Source organism: Polyodon spathula, chromosome 10 (assembly GCF_017654505.1).
Source record: "Polyodon spathula isolate WHYD16114869_AA chromosome 10, ASM1765450v1, whole genome shotgun sequence".
Taxonomy (NCBI): domain Eukaryota; kingdom Metazoa; phylum Chordata; class Actinopteri; order Acipenseriformes; family Polyodontidae; genus Polyodon; species Polyodon spathula.
Window position 1 is genome coordinate 19,606,421 of NC_054543.1, and position 24,140 is coordinate 19,630,560.

General features: G+C 37.5%; 1 protein-coding gene across 1 annotated transcript; it reads left to right on the forward strand.

Annotated features, from left to right (window-relative positions):
* LOC121321905 (nucleolar RNA helicase 2-like) lies at nucleotides 1-24,138 on the forward strand. The gene is made up of 15 exons (XM_041261287.1): nucleotides 1-155; nucleotides 4,614-4,877; nucleotides 8,274-8,361; nucleotides 9,295-9,473; nucleotides 9,832-9,949; nucleotides 12,066-12,251; nucleotides 13,027-13,172; nucleotides 17,315-17,464; nucleotides 17,697-17,858; nucleotides 18,886-19,005; nucleotides 19,453-19,526; nucleotides 20,991-21,150; nucleotides 21,866-22,000; nucleotides 22,220-22,264; nucleotides 23,718-24,138. The coding sequence occupies exons 1-15, from the start codon at nucleotides 75-77 to the stop codon at nucleotides 23,925-23,927; spliced, it is 2,118 nt and encodes a 705-aa protein (XP_041117221.1). The 5' UTR covers nucleotides 1-74; the 3' UTR covers nucleotides 23,928-24,138.
* Nucleotides 24,139-24,140: the final 2 nt, after the last annotated feature.

Consider the following 24,140-nt stretch of genomic DNA (forward strand, 5'->3'; position numbering starts at 1 on the left):
AGCTCTTTCCTTTTAATTTTCTTACCGAGACGGTAGCACTAGTGTCCGTCGTTGGGAGCTCTCATCGGGTAAAAATGCCGGGAAAGATCCGCTTTGATAGTGACGAGATGGAAATGGAAGATAGCCTGGACTCCGTTACAGTGGAGAAACACAAGGTAATTGGGAGTTGGTTAAAATCGCTTTTAATAGAAGCTTCGATACACTGTGAACTCCACGTAAACAAAATGTAGAAACAACATGGTTGCTTGGCACGTGGAGTGTCGGCACACGTGTGGGGCATTTAAAGAGTTACATAAGCAGGGTTTGTTGTATCTTATTGAAAAATAAATGTTTATAATGCTAGATTTGTTGGTAGAACGTTTTTAAGTTCAAAATACAGATAATGTCATTCAAGTTGCTGTAGCCTATACTGTTTACCAGGAAGATCTTTCTAGAAAATAAGGTCGGAGTTGTGAAGATTTTCTTGAATTGGGTTTTATACTTGTTGTTATTTAATCTGAATGCAAATCATTTCCCCGTATTATGTTTATGAATACAAACATCAATGTAAAAAATGAACTGGGCACCTCTGGATAGTCTCTGTAAGTGGCCTGTTGGATAAAGCAGCTAAATAAACAAATAGGTAAGTAAGAGAATACAGCGGTCAGATGCTGACGTCAGTCTTTTACGTTTTTGTGTGCCTTTCTGGAAAGCACTATGCAGTGCCACATTGTGAAAGTAATAGGTGGGTCTGCTTTAAATGGTATCAGTTATGCAGGTGTGAGATTCCCTCTGTATTGTAGCTGTCTGATCTTTAAGGTATTGGTGTGAGCAAATCTAACTGAACTCAGTTAGCCAAACCACAGATGGACAGACCAATTGGGAAAAGCACTGTAAAACCTGGAGTTGTCCCATATCCTGTTTATATAATAAAAAATACTGAGTCATCTCATGGGTATTTTAGGTAGGACAGCTTTTGTTTTAAAAAAAAAAGTCTACTGCCAGTTGAATGTGTCAACTGCAGAGGAAAGTTCATGTGTGGTTGCTTTAAATTAAAGGTCTCCACATACCGGACGCGATGAGACAAGCGAATGTGTCGTACTACAACCGCAACACGACAATAAAATAAAGTAAATGTATTTTGTTATACAAAACGTTTACACCGAGTGCAATGCGGGAAAAAAATGGAATTGGTGTCCGACTCCCAAGTTTGCGATTTTGTCACGCGACAGCTGGGGAACTGACCAATGAGGAACGGCTTTCCTTGCATTCCTTGAAAGGCTTCAGTAAACAATCGTAAATAAAATATTTTCTTGCAATATCAAAATACACGGAACTGTACAATAAGGAGACAAAAAATATTAAGACGGGACAATGAAGGAGAACACCTGGGAGTCAATTTCCAGGGAACTGAATATAACTGATGTGTATGAGTTGTTTACCTACTGAAAGCATTCAGAAACGTTATTATGTATATATTTATTAGCTTTATAACCGGAATAACAATACAAATACCAGTGTGTGTGTGAGTTTTATATTTAATTAATACAATCGGGAGAGTCTGTGCGCCCCTATCAAAATTAAAAATTCAAATAGTTGTGCGTTTTTTATTAGTATTTAATCGTAATGTTGATACTTTTTCTAAGTTTACATTGCATTGATCTGGTTGATTTAAATACATAACTTTTACACTAAAACAAAATATGGTTTAATTATGGTATATAAATAAATATATATATATATATATATATATATATATATATATATTACATATATATATATATAATATAATACACAGTATATATATATATGTGTGTGTGTGTGTATATATATATATATATATATATATATATATATATATATATATATATATATATATATATATATATATATACACACACACAGTGGCTTGCAAAAGTTTTCAGTCCCCTGACCAATTCTCTAATATTACTGAATTACAAATGGTACATTGAAATTTTGTTCTGTTCGATATTTTATTTTAAAACACTGAAACTCAAAATCAATTATTGTAAGGTGACATTGGTTTTATGTTGGGAAATATTTTTAAGAAAAATAAAAAACTGAAATATCTTGCTTGCATAAGTATTCAACCTCCACACATTAATATTTGGTAGCGCCACCTTTCACTGCAATAACAGCTTTGTCTTCTGGGGTAAGTATGTACCAGCAGTGTCGGAGTGATTTTGGCCCGTTCTTCTTGGCAGATTTGCTACAGGATGTGCAGTTTGGTTGGATGACGCTTGTGGATCGAGGATCAGGATTTTGACTGGGCCACTGTAGGACATTCACCTTTTTGTTCTTGAGCCAGTGTTGCTTTGGCCTTGTGCTTGGGATCATTGCCCTGCTGAAAGGTGAATTTCCTCTCAAGCTTCCGTTTTTTAGAAGACTGAAGCAGATTCTCTTGCAGTATTTTCCTGTATTTTGCTCCATCCATTCTTCCTTCAATTGTAACAAGATGCCCAGTCCCTGCTGATGAGAAGCATCCCCACAGCATGATGCTGCCACCACCATACTTCACTGTAGGGATGGTGTGTTTGAGGCATGGGCAGTGTTATGTTTTCGCCACACATAGCGTTTTGAGTTTTGTCCAAAAATCTCTGTCTTGGTCTCATCTGACCACAAAACCTTTTCCCACATCGCAGCTGGGTCACTCATGCTTTCTGGCAAACTCCAGACGTGCTTTCAGATGGTACTTTGAGTAACGGCATCTTTCTTGCCACCCTCCCATACAGGCTAGTGTTATGCAGAGCTCTTGATATGGTTCACTGGTGCACCATTACTCCACTCCCAGCCACTGAACTCTGTAGCTCCTTCAAAGTGATTGTTGGCCTCTCTGTGGCTTCTCTCACAAGTCTCCTTCTTGTTTGAGCGCTGAGTTTTGAGGGACGGTCTTTTCCTGGCAGTGCCTGGGTGGTGTGATGCAGCTTCCACTTCCCGATTATTGATCCAACTGTGCTCACTGTGATATCCAAACACTTGGATATTATTTTGTACCCTTTCACTAATCTATGCATTTGTATTACTTTATCTCTAACTTCTGTAGAATGCTCTTTGGTCTTCATTTTCCTTCAGATTCACAGCCTTACCAATGATCCTTCAACAGTGGGGTTTTTATCCAGAAAATGTGACAGCAACTTTAATGGTTCACAGGTGGAGGCCAATGGTAAGGTAATTGTGTCCTCGTTAGGGCAGTTTCTTTCATCTGTGCAAACTGGGAGCTTCCACAGCACAGGGGTTGAATACTTATGCAAGCAAGATATTTCATTTTTTTTGTTTTTCTTAAAAATATTTCCCAACATAAAAGCAATGTCACCTTACAATAATTGATTCTGAGTTTCAGTGTTTTAAAATAAAATATCAAACGGAACGAAATTTCAATGTACCATTTGTAATTCAGTAATATGAGAGAATTGGTCAGGGGACTGAAAACTTTTGCAAACCACTGTGTGTGTATATATATATATATATATATATATATATATATATATATATATATATATATATATATATATATATATATATATGCACACATGCATGTTTACTGTTTACTCGTAACTCCGTTATTATTTGTAATATTATATTGAAAACCCCGAACCTAATTTGGTCTCATACACACAGCAATATTGCTGGTTGTTATGCAGTAGGTGTGCTCTTCTTTTCTTGTTCGTGTTAACTAGAATTTGATTTGCTGGTCCCATCCTACCAGTGAATTTGTTTTTAAAATGATTTGTAAGTACAACCCCTGTGTCTGATGTAAACAAACAAAACAAAACAAAAAAGCCTGCGCCTTGAATCCACAGCAGGACGACAGGCCTATATTCCTGGCAAAGAGCCTGTAAATAAATTGTGCACATTGATGAAAACTGACATTATAAGTTTGCGCTTTTTTGGAGTTTCAAAATGAACTGTTATATAATGAATATTTAACAATATTCAATAATGTTAAAATGACTCAAACGGTCATGATGTTAAGTGCAATTTTAGAGTTAACGATCAGCTTGACCTATAGTGTGTTTGCATGTTGTGGTAAATGAATCTATTATTATTATTTTAGGCAGGGATTTCCGCATTGTGTGTTAAACAAATATTGAAGTTAGTTGGTACAGTTTAACAAGATGCAATGTGTGATGCTGTCACTCAATAAAAAAAGCCTTTTCATAATGGTGTCAAATTTATATGGATTATATTCTAAAGTACTATAATCTGTTTGGAATAAATATTTTAGTAACACCTTTGTAGTATGTTAAACTTGCTTTAGGCTTGTTGCGAATGTTGTTTGTTTTATTTTATTTTTTTTTTTTTTCCTCCTGACGCTACCAAGGCGCAATTATACCTTGCATTCAATTGTTGTGCACAAGCATTTACTGAACTGGAATGTTAAAATAATCATGTCAAAGAGAGAGGAATTGAGCAAAATGCATGTGGGCGGTACAATCATTCATATTTATTCAAATGATTATTTTGTGTGACCAATTAATAGATAGCTATTTTGAGTCTTAACTGACAGCCCTATTACAAAATAAGCTGGAAAATAGAAATTCAAAGCAGCTCCATTAGATCCTCCATGGCTGTTTTGAGAAGTTTGGTAACTTCTGGATTTTTGATCCTTTCAGAAACATAAGAAGGAAAAGAAATCCAAGAATGAAGAGAAACCCAAGAAAAAGAAACAGGCTGCTGAGGAAGAGCAACCCGATGATGAGTGTGATCCACCTACTCCCAAAAAGAAAAAGAAAGATCGTGAAACAACCAATGGAGACTCTGGAAAGAGAGACCGACCCCAGGAAACCAACGGCTCCATAAGCAACGGAACACCCCTAATGAAATTGCCCCAGTCCAGTGAAGAATCCAACGCTGAATCTGACATTGAAAAAGAAAAGGTACAAAAGTAAATGAAAGCAGGGGTGAGATATTTAGCATCAGATAACGTCTGCATATCCAGTGGTCCTGAATTTCTTACCTGATCTCATTTGGAATCTTGCATTCTTTAAAATTCAGTGACAGAAAGCAGGACAAAATGCACTGTTCTAGATTGCACCTGCTTTTCAACATGACAGTCTGTGATCTGTGGAGAGTAATTATCCGATATCCACTGTTGAATATAGGTTTAAACTAGGGGTGAGAATTTCAGATAGTTTCCTATTGGAAAACTAGTTTGGGTAATGCTCCCAAGAATGAAAGGCAAATACACATGTGTACTTCAAGCAGACAGCATAATGGTGTAAGTCAGAGATGGCCAGGTTCACAAAGTTTACGAACAACATTGCTACCAGTTACATCTAGCCATTAAGTACTAACATGAGATGAAGTCAAGTTACTTTGTTTATTCAATAACCTGTAAATAATTAAAAACAAGGAACATACCTGGTTATACCATTTAACAGTCAGTGCAAATGTTGACGTTACTTCACCATTCACAGAAAGTCAATAGTAGATGTTTACATTGAACTGCAGTCCAGTTAAGGAATACTTCCTTAACTCCTCTCTTGCTATTTGTTATTAGTCACTACACATTGTTCTGCTTAGCATTTGGTATGTTTTTATATTCATCATAAAGTTAAATTATCTTTCTAATTTCTACATTGCCAAAGTTTGGCTTTATTCTTGTAGCACTTGCTATCCATTGTTTTATTTCGGTTTACAGATTTAAAGTTTGCAGGTGCTGTGCTCCTGAAAGTTGTTTCAGGACTACCTAGCAACAGGGCAGATGCTGCCATGTGCAGTCATTACAGGAGAACTCAAGCCTTTAACATTCACTGAAAACAAGGCAACAATTTTAAACAGAATACATTTACTATAGAATTTTGCTATTACAAGCATTGCATGATTAATTGGGGTCCTTATGTTTAATATGCAAATCTCATTCACTCTTCTTTGGTGCACACTTTGAGGCAAAACTAATGTTTTTCACACTTGCACAAATAAACCAAACTTAGGTGTTTACTGAGGTCTAGTGCGAATTGTCCTCTCCTAATGAACTAGGTGTGAAAGGCCCATGAAAAAGACGTGTTTGCTTCTGTTAGTAATTAATATATAAGGCTTCTTTTCGTGTACTCAAATATGTAATATGCTATGCCAACAGTTTTTTATTTTATTTTTGTGTACTCCAGTATAATGTGCTATTCCAGTATTTTTTTTATTTTCGGGTATTAGACTACACTGACCCATCCCTAGTTTTAAATATGTTTTTTCTCAAGCACTGTATTATATAGATCAAATACTATGAGGGTAGCCATAAACTGCAGCACTCTATTAATGTTCATGGAGTGTCCTTTAAAATGAGGCAGTTCAGTTGAACGGTGGTGTTCCAGTCATGATAGAGATGCACCTGTAGAGCTGGAAGGGGAAGCTCTTATGGAGCCAGACTGTTGAAGGTGCCATTACCACCAGTTAATTGACAGGCTGTTAAAGAGGTATGAACCACATCTGTCACCAGTAGGCTACTTTAGTTCTGTTATTCTTACAACCAGTTTCAGTCTGCAGTGCTTTGTTTTCAAGTGTATCAGAGGTACTACTATAGTGTGGCTCCTAGGGATGAAGCAATAGTAAATTTCCACAAACAAATAATTGAGAGCCCACTCTTTCACGATAGTAGCTATTGTTTTTCAATTACTTTTTTAACTGAATTAAAAGAAAAAATAACAAGTTATGTTTTTTTTTTTTCTCTGTGGGATATGGCTGCAACATAAGGAGCTACAGACTTTAAAAGAGAAAGATTAACAGCGGTGGAAGAAAACAATCTTAATGAAATTGTCCTTATATTACTGTATGTACAGTATAATTGTAAATCTCGAAAAACTACTCACTTCTAAATCTTTTGTAGTCATCTTTGTATTACTTTAGTATAAATACATGTTAATTTGGATTCATATGTTGTTTTTTTCTGACTTTTTATGTGAACGAAAAGACACACATTTGCCCGTTTTCCCATTGGAAATAGTGATATTTTGAAATATCACTGTCCTGGTCACAAATGCAAAGTTTGTGGGGAATAATAGCCATTTTCTATACTTTGAGGCATAAGCAATTAGGAAATAACACTTACTACCCAGGAACAAAAATAAATAAATAAATTTGTTACACGGTGTAATACATTGATTTACTTTCCACAAATTACATACCTGTAGCTGATCCTTACTCCAAAATTGTGTTTAACATCACTGATCATTTATTTATTATTATGTACATTATTGAATATTGTTAAGTATGCATTATATAACAGTTAATTTTGAAACTTTAAAGCAGTCCAAACTATATAAATTAAGCTTTTTTCAATTTTGCAGAATTTATTTACAGTTTGCCAGGAATACAAGCAATACAAAACAAAACTGATTTGCTGGTAGGATAGGACCAGCAAATCAGATGCTAGTTAACATGAGCTGACGAAGAACAGCACGCCCACTGCTTGTCTTTGGCAGAAATACTGTAAATAGCAAGGCAGGGCATTCGGTGCAGTTCTGTTGGTAAACTTAAATAATGTTATTAACTATGCACATTACAAAAATGTAATTATTGAATCGATTTTCCGGTGTTTATGTCCATGTATATAATGAGGAATGGAATTGATAGAAAAGCTGTTTTTTGATTTAATCTTAGCAGCCCTAGTACACACGATGATGTTACCCATGTTTGGAGAGAAAAGCATCTGTTCTGCTTCCAGCCACGTTTAGTGAGTTTGTGACTATCGTTTTCTACGATTATCGAAGAATTAAAAAATGTTAACAGTACGATTATCACTAATATTCGTAATCATGACATATCGTACTATCAAAAAATCGTTTCATCCCTAGTGGCTCCTGATAAGAGTGTCTAACCCCCCCCCCCCCCCCCCCCCCCCCCAAGTTGAAATACATAGCTGTAATGTTTGTTATGGACAGCAGGTGCCACCTAAGGATAACATTTCTAAATCGGGTGACAGATGATTAAATTGAGTTGTGTAGGTTTAGTGGCTATTTGAAGATGAAAGTATGTAGAACCAAAACAAATCCAGCCTTTGATCTTGTAGGTGAGTTTTTTCTATAAACCAGCTACATTTTTTAAGCTCTGTAAACTAATTATTTCATGGTGGTTTTGAAGTTCATTGTTCTCAAGCCTTGTGGTACTCTGATATTTTCACTGTTTCTGCATAGTCCATTGTTTAATCTGTATATCTTGATGGGAGGCTTTGTCGGTGACATTGAGAGACTTCTTGTGGAAAGGTTTGTATAACTGTTTTTGTTTAGCCCATATAAAAGGATTACAAGCCCTAATATACTATGCTTATTTCTTTATATCAGGAAATAATTCCAGAACTAACTCCAGAACAGAAAGAAGGGGCCTTCTCCAACTTCAGAATCTCCAAAGAGACCATCAGTCTATTGAAAGGTATGTTAGTGTTGTGCTGTAAATTGGTGACTTGCTGGAAAACCAGTCATTTCATAGTCCATATTCCCATTACCGGAAAAATTTTGATGCACGCCTCTATCGTAGCATTGTAATTAAAACATGGCATGCAACCTGGCTTTAACATTGGTTCTGCAGGCAATGTGATGAGATGTGTCCGTTTACACTATAGAGTCAGTGCCTAGCCTAGTTGTAAGTGCAGTGCTACAGAAAAGTGCATTAGATAGGCATCCGATTTATTGTTTTCTATGAGGAAATATTTCCTTCAATCAGTTTAGGTGTTTTCTATAAATTGTATTTGTCAAGCCAGTGTTTTCCAAATTGTATTTGTTGATCTGGCCTTATTGACAAACGCCTACACAGACTAGTGTTTACACTTGTATTGCTTGGTATGTCATTTCAGAAGTTTTTAATTGTTAAATAAACATGTCTCTCTTATTTTGGAAACCTTGGGAGAAACATTCCTACAATGGTTTCTTAATTGTATGTATGATTTACAGGGCTTGAAACTCAATCAAGCCCTACTCCATCCAATCCTGGGTTCCAAAACTAACTTAAATAAAGTATATTGTTTAAGTGGTCAGGAGATGGATAGAAAATAAATTGCTCATCCCTTGTTGCCGCATGAACAACTCCTATTAGTAAACGTAGACTCAGGTGTGACTTATTCATGCTGTGAGTTCGTATTCTGCTCTGAGCAGATTCAGATAACAAGGGAAGAACTGAAACCCGGCCAGCTCTTTAATTAGGATGCTTCCCCTTTGAATGTGTGTGGTGAAACATTTGCAACAGGATTGTAACAAACTAGGTGTAAGGGATAGGGAATCTAAATCTTGCATACCTGCAACTCTCTTGAGAGTGGTGCCAGTCTCTGTTCCACTCCAGTATTTAACATTGTGTTGCTCTGTTTTGCAGGACGAGGTGTGACGTACTTGTTTGACATCCAATCTCAGACCTTCAACTCTGTGTACGATGGGAAGGATGTGGTAGCCCAGGCTCGCACTGGGACTGGGAAGACCTTCTCCTTTGCTGTTCCCCTGATCGAGAAACTGCAGTCAGTCCCTGTGGAAAGAAAGAAGGGGAGATCACCAAAGGTAGATCTACTTTGGCCCTTCCCCTTTCTCCCACTGTGCAAATCCATTGATTCCTTATTTATGTGTGAGTTATTCCACATACTGTAATCAGTCATTTTAATATACTGTACAATGATGCTAACACTTCAGTTGCTTACCTGATGACACTTTGCTCTTGAATACCACTTATCCAGTTTTCATGAAGTTATTCATTCCCACTTTTTTTTCTGTACTGTTTTGTTGAGGAGACTTTGAGTTTTTGGCATGTGGAGGCATTCTCTGCAGTGTTTGAAGTGAAATGGCCGTCTGGATTCACATATACATACAATAGATAATACTGAATTATATTTCAATATTAAAGCCATCTTTCTTTGTCCAGGTCCTGGTTCTCACCCCAACAAGGGAGTTGGCCATTCAAGTGTCCAGGGACTTCAAAGACATCACAAGAAAGCTTTCTGTTGCCTGCTTTTATGGTGGAACTGCCTACAACGGACAGTGTGAGTATTTTCTTTGTTTAAGCATGTAAGAATACCCGTTGATGTCTGAAGTAATTGTTTTTGATGACCACCAGGTGACAGCAAAGGGCTGTGTTTACACTAGGAAAGTGTTTCAGGCATATATATATATATATATATATATATATATATATATATATATATATATATATATATATATATATATATATATATATATATATATAATTAACAAGTAAACTGCTGCTAAGATCTGACATTCTAAGACAGTGTGTTTTGTGTACTGTACACAAAAGGCAAAAAAATTGCCTTATTTTAATTTCTGTTGCTTGTGGGAGGAGGAGGGGAGGACTTCCGTGAGTGTTAATTTTCTATCTTTGCTGTAAAGATTACCTTGCCACAGCTAACCTTGTTTTTAAATCTTGCTGAAGTCATGTGTTGTATTGGTAGACATTTTTCAAAGTAATTCCTCGGCCAACTTAGACAGCATTAAAGACATACTTTCATGACGTCAGCCTTTTAACGTCAAGGTGAATACTATTGTATCTCATTTAGGACAAACAAAAAATAGTCAGATTTCAGGTTTATGTTCTGAATAAAATAACTGTAGGCCTTGGTACTTTTATTTCCCATATTCTGCATTTCTTTTTAATGTGGCTTATTTAATGCTGTACCTTCCCAGTCATTCCTGCCTTGTTTGTATCCATCATGGCTAGGGCCTAGAGTAATTTATAGGGGATTTCATTCAAACTAACTTGGCTGCATCTCAGTCATATAACCAAATACGGGAACCAATTACACTGATCTAAACAATAATGCAGTTGTCATTTTGGCAGTGTGGTCCAGTGGTTAAAGTCCAGTGCTTGTAACCACAAGGTCACGGTTTCATATCCCACCTCTGCCACTGACTGACTTGCTGTGTGACCCTGAGCAAGTCACTTAATCTCCTTGTGCTCCATCCTGCGGATGAGATGTTTAATCAGTGTCCTATTGTAAGTGACTCTGCATATAATGCACAGTTCACAGCCTCTATAAAGTGCTTTGTATGGTGGTCCACTATGAAAGGTGCTATATAAAAATAAAGATGATATTATTTGAATTTACAGTTGCAGCGAGGAGGAATGGCATTCACTTGGTTATGCTTTGCATTAGGCTGAAAATGCTGAAGTTTGAGTGTAGAAGTGCTTCTTCTAGTCAGTTGGTGTAGATCCTAAGCCTTTATTTTTAAAGACCATTTGTACTTCTCTGAAGATTTTGCTGACTTTGTTAGGTTCCCAGATTTCACTGTTTTATTTGCAGTTGGAAAGGGAAGAAATCCTTATGATTTGTAATGTTGAAACACAAACTCTGATTTGAAGATCTGGACACTGCTATCAGAAACAGGTTAACTGATGGCAAAAGTACAAGAAAATATTGCAGTATTGAAATGATTGTGTGAAATAAGATTTGCTTTTACAAAAAACAAAACCTCATGGAGTGTATTACTTCCATGAATAACAAAATTTAAGACAATGTATTATTTATTTATTTTTGTAAACATGGTACTATAGACTATCGAGGGTGATTTTTATTTCACACTTTTGTTTTCGTCACCAAACTTGTGAAATTTTACAATAAAGTTCAAGGATAGTTATATATATATATATAATATATATATATATATAATATAATATATATATATATATTATAATTAATATTTTTTTGAGCTTTCCATTTGTTTCCTTTTTATGGTGGATAACAGAATTTAGACAGTCCAATAAACACAATTCATAACAATATTAATAAGCATCACTTGTATCTCTGCAATTGTACCGCAGATGCTACCCTTCACTTTGTCCTGTGATCTAATATATTGGGGTCATGTGACTTTTTGGTTTCTGAATGATAGACCCAACGCGTCAACAAATTGGCTTCATGCTCAGTACACAGTCGTATTCTGCGATTGCCAAATGTACAGGAGAAATGAACCTGTTCATGTTAGTTCTTTTTCACTGAAAGAACAATACCAAAAAAAAGACAACGTGTAAAACAGGCAATTGTGTGCCTTCATTTACATTCACCCTATGCAAATAAAATGTTGGCAGTTCTACCCCATAGTATTACTTGTTTATTATGTTTGTTTTTTTTTCTCTATCTAAAGTTGATAGCATCCGTAATGGAATCGATGTCTTGGTGGGCACCCCTGGTCGTATTAAAGACCACCTCCAGAATAACAGGCTTGACCTCTCCAAGGTGAAGCATGTAGTGCTGGATGAAGTGGACCAGATGCTGGACATGGGCTTTGCTGAACAAGTTGAAGAAATCTTAGGAGCTTCCTATAAAAAAGGTAAGTCTTGTACAGTAATCTAGGTGTCTGTTGTGATGCAATACATTACAGTGTGTCTCATAAGCTTATTTCATCTTTTATTTTAGAGGAAGTTTGTATCAGGCTGTTTTTAAATCCAAAGAGTGATTGAATGCACTGTGTTATGACCCAGGATGCTTTGTTTTTATTGCCCACATGTTTTTGGCTTTGATTCATACGAGGATACAAACCAAGATTATGTGTTAATGGGTGATCAAGATTCCCTGCAGGCTTAAGAACCCACTGAAATACAAGTGACTTTTTAACCGTGAGAATCTGAAAATATTTGTTTCCATGGAAGGCTGAATATGATTGTGAAAAGCAACTTTTAAACCTTGTAAGAAAGGATACAAAGAGCCATGAATAGCAGATAACATTGGTTGGGCTGCAACCTTAAAATGCAAACGTGTTACTGTGCAAACCTTGGCCGACACTTTCCCTGTTAAGAGCAGATGCATTGGGGCATGATCTGTCATTTGGTGAGCTGCTTTAGAAAAATAAATACTGATGCACTCTGGAGGTCCAAACTGTATCCAAGATGAACGATCTGTAAAGAACCACAACATTTTCACAGTCTGCTGTCTGAATCTCATCTGCAAGCGTGTGGTGTTCTATGACTTCTATTCAGTTGATTGTCCTTTCATGATAATATTTATGTTTTTAAATACGCCGTTCAAATTGAACGCTCATGGATGTTCTAGGTATTCCTACAAACGCGGTCGTTCTAGTATTAACGTGTTTTTTGTTTTATGTTAAGATTCCGAAGACAACCCACAGACCCTGCTGTTTTCTGCAACCTGTCCACATTGGGTGTACGACGTAGCCAAAAGATACATGCGGCCCAAATATGAACAGGTTGACCTCATCGGCAAAAAGACCCAAAAGGCTGCCACCACTGTTGAAGTAAGTACTGGTTATGTTGGAATTCAGTTTGCAACCAGTTCTCATTAACTGGGTGTGGAAGTAAAGCATCAAAAAGTCGGCATGGATATTTTATCATAGGTTTTTTTTATTTTAATTGGGCATTTTGTTATTTATTCCTAGTAGCTATTTATGGCCTTTTGAAATTGCTGAATTACTACATTTCATTATTTGTGACCTATCCAGTCAGTGTAATTTTCTGACCTAGACCAAGGTTTTAAAATCAATTTTCTTGCCTCTGATTAGACCTAGTAAGCAATATTCTCACTGGTCCCACTAATTATATTGAAGGTGTAGGTGCAATCAGACCATATCTACACCAAATGTAGCTGATTGCAGCCTACTTTAAACTTATTGAAAAAGTTCAGCAAGGTTCGTAACAATATGTTCTCTTCCATTAAAACATGCAATAATCAAAGATACAAATCGAGAAACATACTATGTACTAACTTTCATTTTTTCAAGTAAATGGGGTCACTAAAAGTGGTTAAATACGAGAATGATTGCTCAATGTAAAACACATGAAACTAAAAAACACATGAAATTAAGGTTGGAAAAAGGTGTAATTGAACTGTAGTTGATCCAATAACAATTACTCAGGTGTGCCAAGGTTCAACTACAATTAGTGTAATTGAAATTAATTATGAATTATAACTGTAATTGGCCTCAGGTCTGAAAAGTAATTTTACAAAGCCTCGTACCTCGGACACTATTTTCAGGTGAACAACGTGTGTGGTGTGTGTTTTTTTTTTTTTTTTTTTTTTTTTTTTTTTTAAATGACCAGCAAGTGTCTGCAATTGTGACTACTTAGACCCCGTTCACACTTGTGATTAATGGAGCCCTGGGCTGCTTCAGGGCCGCCTTTTCTCATGTGAACGCTCCAAAAAAGAAAAGGCAGCCCTAGATTTAGGCTGTCATTTTGATGTGGCCCAGGGCCTGCAATCCCAGACCAGGGAAATCCTTTAGATATGTGTGAACGCTGAGCAGACTTAGGAAGCCTTTTCTTATCACATTACCAATTTGTTTGTTTATGATAACATAGAAAAACGCAGATTTTATGTGACATTAGAGATTTTTTTGTTGTTGTTTTGAATTTGGGGAGGGGCAAAAAACATGCAAGGCTCTTTTTGTTTGTTTGATAATAACCAAGTCAATACACGTACCCTATTTGAACATTAACAGACGCAACTTTGCTTTAAATTTACATGAACATACCTGTCTAATAAAACTGTTTCCGGTATTCAAGTTCATTGTTGAATGAGACTTCAGTCAGTATCCAGAGCTGTTCAAAGATGCCTAAAGCAATAACAATCAACCCTAAAGGTTGGGTTGGGGGGGGGGGGGGACGACACAAAAGCGATCTTGTTTTACAGTCAACACTTCTACAAGAGTTTAGTTAAAAAACAATGTTGGCTGAAAACAAACAAAGGGATATTACGTCATCAAAAATAAACAAAGAAAATGAAGCGCCCTACTTTATAGTAGTGCTTTGTTACAAAGTACAGCACATGACTGGACTGCACATTATATATTCTACATAGTAGAAGTGCAGTTTTCATGTGTGTTGCATAGACAACTGCACATTGTTGCATCGTGTTGTCACTCAGGACATTTTTAAAGTGTAAATAAGTGTACTAAAAATGAGTTTTAAACTACGTCCGAGTTTGCCCCCGCCAACTTCTGGTTTGACGAATACATACCCGAATTCATAAACGAATACAAATATGAATACTAATAGCATGGCCACAAATAGATACAGATAATAGCTCTATGTACCAACCGTAGTGTGAACAGTGTCTTAGACTGGTACCACATTGAATGTTGTGCAAATGGAGAAATACGTTCTGGGGATAAAATGAAGAACATATCTCACCTACCCAGTCTGCAACAGTAAACAAATGGCAGAACTACACCTTGAAATTCCCTAGCAATACACCTTGAAATTCCCTCGCTCTCGTTCCTCCTTCAAGCACCCACCCAAAGTGCAGAGAGCTGCAGGTTTTTATTTACTATGGCCGAGAAGTTAACTATCAGTTATCTCATTAGTCCTCGCCCACAGTCTGCACAAGTGTTTGTTTTGTTTTTTTTCTGTTAACAGATTAATCGCACATTAAATGTAGCTCGCATGCAAAATGGGATTTTTTTCATTTTTATGTTGCATGTTACTTAAACAAAAGGTATTATATTAAAGTCCAGCCAAATCTTTATACGTAGCAACTGTATGTCCCGCAGCCGTGTATGGAAGGGTATATTATCCAAAACACTAGGGGGTACCTATAGCGGTTGTAGTGCTTCAGTAAAATAATACCTAGTGTACAAGACAGAGTAAGAGACGTGCTATGGTAGAATATGTTTGAAACATATAAAATATACGATAACACTAATAATTTTAGTTTTGAAAAAACTGAGCACCAAACCCCCCCCCCCCCCCACCCACCCTTCCTTCCCCTCCATTGATGTTAACCAGAGGCATATTTCTTCATAAGAATCTCAACAGGTAGAGTTGATGAGCTGTAGTGAAAGAAATGTCTTGAAACCTCTTTGCTGTTTTGGGATTTTTTCTTTTTTTTTTTTTTTTTTGCAAATGCCCAGGCCACCAAAAAAAAGTATAATGCAAACTGTGCAAGGGACTGTTGATGTATCATTGAGGCACGTCCAATCTCTGGGGTCACTTTACAATCATAAGTTCATATTATTGTTAGTAGTAGTATCAATTATGTGTAAATAAACAGCATATTTGTGTTTTTTATTTTTGTTTAAATTATAAAAACCTGATTATTGTTCTACATAATATAATTTTAAACTACATATGAATGTTTTATTCCATTTATATGGCTTGCCTGTAAAATAGGATTTTCAATCAAATATAAACAAGTAGCTCTGGTGACATCACCGTTAAATTATGCAAGTTAGTACCATCAAAGATTAGAACCTTCCTTTGGTAATGTGTTATGAATCTTCGAAGGTCAATGTACCCTTCGTTGCAGTCCTATATATACAGTGCCTATAGAAAGTCTACACATTTTGTTTTGTCAGTTCCTCGCGGTTTAAATTTGTTTTCCATTTATCTACACACCATACTCCACACTGTTAAGGGGGAAAAAGTTATAAATTAAAAATAAAAAACGGAAAGATCAAAATTGGATAAGTCTCCACCCCCCCCCCCGTGAGTTAATACTTGGTGGAAGCACCTTTGGCAGCAATTACAGCTGTGAGTCTGTTGGGATAGGTCTCTGCCAACTTTGCTTTGAAATGCACTGCCCAGTGCATTTCAAAGCGTTGTCCTTCTTAAAGTAGTGCTGTAGTTTGTAATAGAATAGTGCTGTAGTTTGTAATAGAAGTACTAATGTTCCCTTCAGAGCATCACAAGGGTGACAATCGAACAATTATGCGGGAGATTTGACTACACATTTGAAATACACGCTGTTCAGAGACTCAGATTCTGAATGTACCATCAAAACTGGTATGCAGGGAAACGGACACTGATTTATTTGTTCCTAGTGCATATTCAATGGAAAGACAAAAAATAGATCGCTTCATTGATGCCCAGCCACCAAAATTGGAGCGGTCTGGCTCTAGTTAAGCATTTTCATTTTTTTAAAAAATGGTAAATGTTCTTTATTTAATTCTTAAGTCAAGATTCTGCCTTTTAGAAAAAAGTATTTTTCTGGAGCGTTCCGGCTTGAGGGTGGCAACAGTGGTGCTCTCCTTTCTTGTAACGATAAAGCAAACAGTTCTGTGTTTTGACCTTTCTATTGTGGGGGAAGGGGGTAATGGTAAATTGTGTAAGTTTCATACTGAAATCTTATTCAGTGATATATTTCCATTCGGTAATAAAAATAGTATTAACTAAAAGGCTCAAAACTATAGATTGTGCATGTCCCTTGTTTTAGTAGCTGCCAGTCTGTTTTTCATTCAACAGTTTCCTTCAGTTTTCTTGACAGTTTTTGTAGATTCGGTATTCGGTTTGGTATTCGGCCAAATCTTTTGACGTGGATTTGGTATTCGGCCAAATCCCAAAAACTTGGATTCGGTGCATCCCTAATTAAAACGTGCATTTCCTCAACTCCTGTTTGTGAGTGCCATGTTGTTTACCTATCAAAGACTTGTCTCTTCTCTTAAAGCACTTGGCGGTTTCATGCCACTGGTCCCAGCGAGCAGCAGTTATCGGAGATGTCGTCAGGGTCTATAGTGGAAGCCACGGGAGGACCATAGTCTTCTGTGAGACCAAGAAAGAAGCCAATGAACTGGCAATGAATGCCTCCATCAAACAGGTATGGATGTTTTAGGGACTTTTATTCCAAGTGCAAATATATAGAAACAAAATCATCTGAATGGTGTATAGTTTAGTGAAGATGTAATGGGGATTACCAGTGATAGGCATACACATCCTGCTGTGGTGGTGTGCTGGCATTGGAGACAATTCACACTGTTAAACTTTTCCAGCTGAGCCGTTTTGCTGCTCCTGTGCTGATGTGTTGTGTTTTTTTGTTTGTTGGTCTGCAGGACACCCAATGTTTGCATGGAGACATTCCACAGAAACAGAGAGAGGTCACACTGAAGGGCTTCAGGAACGGGTCTTTCGAAGTCCTGGTTGCTACCAATGTAGCTGCTCGTGGGTTGGACATTCCAGAGGTTGACCTGGTCGTACAGTGCGCTCCTCCAAAGGTAGGAAAAGATCTGTAAAAATGCAGTTGTACAGTTGTATATGTAAATTAATTGGGCTTTTCACTGACTTTGTTAAACCTAATTTTATTTTTTTTATTTTTATATGTCACATTTTTTCCTGTTTAAATTCTGTAATTCCAATGAACTGCTTTGTGGAATCTTAAACTACAATTATTGGCACAATGGAAGTAAAGCTTGTCATTTAGCTTCTTTTGAGAGGCCTAATTCAGTATTATCATATTGCATATACATTATGTAAGAGCGTATTCTCTGAAAATTGTACTGTGCATGATAGACATGACATGTTGGCTTCTTAAACTGTGCACAGCTGTAATTATAGGTCAACATGAGCCCTTTTGTGGCAATAGTTTTACCATTTGAGGTATTTCCTTCATATTTGCAGGTTTATATATGCATTCTATGCTGAAATGTCTGCCATTTAAGTATTGTGACTTGCGTTTCTGGGGGTATATAAGAGAAACCTTTGATTTGTCAGAATTCCAGATACTCCCCCCCCCCCCCGACATACCCATTTTACTTTTGTGTTTACAAACAGATTACTATTAGTGTAGCTAATGGCTATACTAATTAGCAACCTGCCAAGATATTTGGAAAGCCTCCTCCTGTGTAGTGTCGCTATTAAACATTTCTAATATCCCACCCATGCCTCACGCATTGTCACAGATTCAGGTTTTTGCTTTGCACACTTCGGCATGCTGCCAAGGAAATTGGTCATTTTGGTTTGACAGCTTAATAGGAATACTAGGAAGTCTGTATTTGTATGACAGCAAATAATAACAAGATAAGCTTCCATGATGAAGCCTGGTTGATCAAGGTTTCATAATCTATTTGTTCCCTTCTGTTAAATATAAACTCATGCAACCAATATATTTTAACCCCATTGGAAATTGTATTTCTAATGTTCCAGTGGTCAGCTTTTTGGAGCTAGTTGTTTTCTAATAGAGCTTACTGATTAGTGGGTGGTGGTGCAGCGTTTATAATGAATGGAGCTTTTTCTTTTACTAAGGATGTGGAGTCCTATATCCATCGCTCTGGGCGTACAGGCAGGGCGGGCCGCCCAGGGGTCTGCATCTGTTTCTTTCAGCGCAAGGAGGAAGGGCAGCTGCGGTTTGTGGAGCAGAGAGCCGTAAGTAATCAAACATTTCCCATTGGTTATTGATGGAAGCTAGTTTTGAATGAGACATATATCTGGTACTATAAAAGGGATTTCTACAAATGTGTTGTGAAAATTGTGGTGTTGGTTTCAAAGACACTGTGTAGTCATGTTGGAATATTTGCTCTGTATTAATTCCTTTGGACATTAACTTTAAGGGATGATTTACACAGGCAAAAGGATACGTTGGGACCTCTTCTAAAAATGAATGTTTATAAACATTCTCCTTGGTGAAATAGTGCATTGTAAAATAAGAATGGTAACCCTGTTTAAAACAATATTTTTCTTATTAAAACTGCAATAATCAATTTTGAAATCACCATCTTCCTGAGGGGCACATGTGACAACCAGGCACACTGGAGAGTGACTTATTCCTTAAATGCATGAACTCTATTAATCCCATCCTGTTTGTTTTTTCAGGGCATCACATTTAAGAGAGTTGGTGTTCCAACTTCAACTGACATTATTAAAGCCTCCAGCAAAGATGCAGTCAGGTACATTTGTTATTAATCATACGATTACCTGTGTACCCCTTTTTTTTTAAAGTAAATTTAGCCTTCTGCATGTGAAGCTCATCAAAGTTTTTTTTTTTTTAATTAATTATATAGTCCAGTCTCGGTACGAATTGTTAAATCAAAGTAGCCAATATCTGAAGTGATACAGGCACAGCTGCCAGGAGGATGAATTGGTTTGAAAACAGATGTGAGAATGAGCAGTGTTGATTTGAAGACAGGGAGCCACTTTGGGCTTGATTTAGTATTAGGCTGCCTATTAACCCTTTGCAGTCTTGTCAGGCACGTCGGGTCCAATTTATTTTCACACGCGCTGTTTAATTTTTTTTTTTTTTTCAAAGTAAAACAGGTTTAAAAGGCATTGAATTGCAAAAGGACACTTAGTACTGTATCTCCAGCCAAGCCCCGCCCTTTGCTGTATTTTTCACACACCTCTTTTATATACGTGCATACTGATAAATCCTCTCCTGATCACCCGTTTTATCACCAAACTCCTCAGTAATGCGATCAAAGTCATTATTTTATTACTATAACATCAAATAAAAGCTCTGTAAATGTCTGTGATATTCTTTGAGCGCTGGATGCAGAAACAGCTACCTTTATCTCCTTTGTTTAGGTCTGTGTTATCTATGTGTTGCATGGGGCTATGAGATGCAACACCCCCCCCCCCCCCCCCCCCCCCCCCCCCGTTTCATTCGGCTCCTATTGGTCTAACTTGGCCATTGAAAGATTTTCTCTGATTTTTCCAAGAAAAAACGACTAGAGACCTGTGCTTTACGTCTTTTTGACTGGAAAGGGAAAATTGTAATGTTGGACCAGGTCCGACATAGGACTGCAAAGAGTTAAGGATTGTTACGCTAGCATGTTGTTATAGACTGCTGAGTTACACATGCTGGATGACAAGACCCCACACAAACAAACCCCGTTCATGACTTCAAGCGCACCATATTCAATGTCCTGCCGCACCTACTACTAATAATGTTTCATAAATTTAATCTGGCAACTTCATATTTACACTGTTGTGGACCTCTCTGCAAGGTAAATATAATGGTAGCCTTCACTTTGACCTGTGCTACTTACATAGAATTGCCAAAGGCAAGGATGAAACTTTCCAAAAGAGATGACTGAAACATTCCAATACAGTACAGCACAGTATTGAGATCTATAAAGACTGTTTGCAATACTCTGCCGTTCTCTCAAGGCTAACTAACAAAATAGTTTCTAGCCAGTATGTCTCCAAGCAGTGCATACCAGCTTTATTTAGCAATGTGTGGTATTTAAGGTAATGTGCAATATGACCATTAGAACATTAAAGATGTAATTGAAATCTTACTACTAGCCACCACCTGTTCACAACTTCACAGGACAAATGAGTTGTTTATTAATTAAATGTATTCATTTGTTTTTGAATTGTTTATGCAGTTTATTATTTTTTTAAAACCCCAGGTTTTTGGATTCCGTCCCTGCCACTGCGATAGAGTATTTCCGCGTAGCAGCTGAGAAGCTGGTCGAGGAGCGAGGGGCAGTGGAGGCCTTGGCTGCTGCCTTGGCACATATCTCCGGAGCCACAGCTATTGAACAGCGTTCCTTGCTGAACTCCGACGCGGTATGTATGCGCAGAGCACACCGGGCTGTACCTTCAGGTTTTCTACTTGGTGCTAGGGAGTCTTCAGTTTCTGTCTACATTATTCCTCCTGCACTTGGATGAGACCATGTCAGCTTTAAGTTGCCCCCTATCCAGATCCTGTACACCCCTAAGAAATGATCGAAGGTCCCATTTTTCCAAAACATTATGGTTCTGATTTTGTGTGCATCTTCCATAGAAAGTCAGTGGGTTTGATTTTAGTTCTGTTTTGAAACATTACTTTAGTACTTATTTATTTTGCCGAACAATACACAACCTCTAGAAAATATTTTGGTAGTTTGCTCTTTCTCTATACCAATTTATTCTTAACATATGGTAAATGTATGTTTTTAGAAGGGGCTTGGTTTGATTATAAAACATTTGATTGTCGCCACTGTTTTATCTTGTGCCTACACCATCCATGTCAAGAGTGGCACATGAACCAGTTTCTTGTCAGATGTCTTTGCCAGCAGTCCAATCATAAGGTGCATCTACCTCTGTAGTAATTTTAAAGCCATGGTTAATTCTTCTTCTGTTTTGCATAAGCCTTATACACAAGCATAATAACAATGAATGCATTCTGTCGATTTATCCCACATGATGTGAATCATGGCTTTGAGCTCAATGTGACAAATTACTTAGTGACCTTTGCGGTTCTTTTTATGATAGGTATCTAATCCAGCTTTTCTTTTTCCAGGGTTATGTAACAATGACATGTACCTGCTCCGTGGAAATGCACAACATTGGGTATGCCTGGAAGGCTCTAAAGGAACAGCTTGGCGAGGAAGTTGATCAGAAGGTGCAGAGAATGAGCTTCTTGAAAGGAAAGACCGTAAGTATTACAGCCTTCAAACAGAAAGTGAAACTGCATACTCCCAGCCATGGGGCTACAGTTCTCGGGTGTACACTTTGCTTCAGTGACCCTTTTTGATTAACCTTATATCAAATATTTGTATAACTAATCAGATTAAGAGCTTTACAACTAAATAGTAAAATAAATACATAAATAATGCATGTGTTCATCATGTTAATGGTTTCTTTTTTTTCCCAGGGTGTATGCTTTGATGTCCCAGCTGACTGTGTGAAGGAATACCAGGTATCTAATTGCATCTACAATATTACTACTATACAGTACTAAATATTTAAGCCAAAGTGAAACATTTCGGATGGTTTGCCATTTTAATGTGATCACTTTTGATTCAGTCCTTGTATTTTATCATTTGCATTAACTTGTGGATGCTGAAAGCAATTTAAGATTGATTTAATTCATCAAGATGTTCTGTAAAACAGTTTGTGAATGCAGCCCATAAAATGGAACTGCATAAAAATCTCTTGTAATTGAGTGTGAGTTTGCATGTAATCTGGAGGCTCTGTTAACCACTGACCATACAGTATAGTGTACAATTCAAAATGCATCCAAGGGTCCCCGAGTGGCTCATCCGGTTAAAGTGTTGCTGCTGGGAGTGCAGGATGGGTCACACAACTTGGATGGTGCGTTTGTGTCCATGCTGTGCAAAGTGGCCGAACTTTGCTGTAGACCCTGAGGGGGGGTGTCACATTGTCCCTGACACTTCCAGGGTGGGAGATGGGGAAACCAGCAGTGATTGCTTCTCCTCATTGTGCAACAGCGAACCCTACTGGCCAGACACAGAGCATATTTAGAGTGGGTAAGAGGCAGGACTGGTCTCTGTTCTCTGGGATCGGTAGCCCACCTACCTCTGCTCTGGATTGCTCGGCAATAAAGTGATTCTCGCTTTAGTCTTGTGAGATCAGAGAATGCTCATGCGCTCTCAGAATGTCTGTGCGTCGGTGATGAGAAAAACTTACTTGGACGTTCCAAATTGGTGAGGGGATACATAAAAATAATTGGTCACTCTAAAATTAAAAAAAATTAAACTATAAATGTGTCCTATAGGCACCAAGTGTTGCAAAGCGCTACGGTACAGGACATGCTCATCTCAAATCACCAAATCAATTTGATTTAGTCAGTAGTTGGAGGGGGGTTTGTTTTGAGCATTGACTTGTCAAGCACTTGCAGGGAAGCAGAGCACCAAAGCTAATACAGGTATATAACCCTGAGTGATGTCAGTGTGTTGTATTTCAGAACAGTTCATATACAACACAGGGGACATTGAGAAGATGATTTGATCTGTATGAACATGTGTTGCTTTGCTTGCGTGTTACCAGTTTTTTCAGATAGACTTGTTTCCTCAAGATCTTGTAAATTATACTTCTGTACAGGTTTTTTGTTTGACACCTTGATGAATTACAAGATTGTTTAATTTAATAGCATTCATCAAGTAGGGTCAGGCATTAGAAATGAAGCTCTGTGGCCTCCCCCATGCTATTGTCTGTTGCTTTTAGTAATTATATGAAGACATCTGGCCTGTTATTCTAATGAGTCAAGGAATTCCATGAAAGGTCTGTTTTTAATGAAAGTATAAATCCTAGCTTTGAGCCATAAGCTTAATAACCCTCTCACTACAGCCTGTTGTCTACATGCAGTATTGTCTTTTGATGTGATTATAACAATAAACATGTCTTAACAGGAGAAATGGAGTGACTCCAGACGCTGGCAACTGTCTGTAGCGACCGAGCTTCCTGAACGGGAAGCAGCGATGCGGGAAGGAGGCTCAAGTTTCGGGAGAAAGCCTTTCGGCGGCGGTAGGGGTGGGGGAAGAGGTTTCAACAGGAACGACAGGTTTAACAACAACCACAGAGGCCAGAAAAGAAGCTTTGGACGAGCATTCGATTACTGAACTGCTGCACTGGAGGACTAAATTACTGCCCCCTCGGGAACTGCCAGCCCATGGCACTGTACAACAAATCACATCAATGCTTATAAACAACGTTGTATATTCTTAGCTGTTTAGTTGGAAATGGATGAACGATTGCTTTTCGGTTGTATTCTTTTGTCTATAAGCCCATTCACTGGAATGAGATTGTTTTCATTAAAGGTGTTACCCAATATA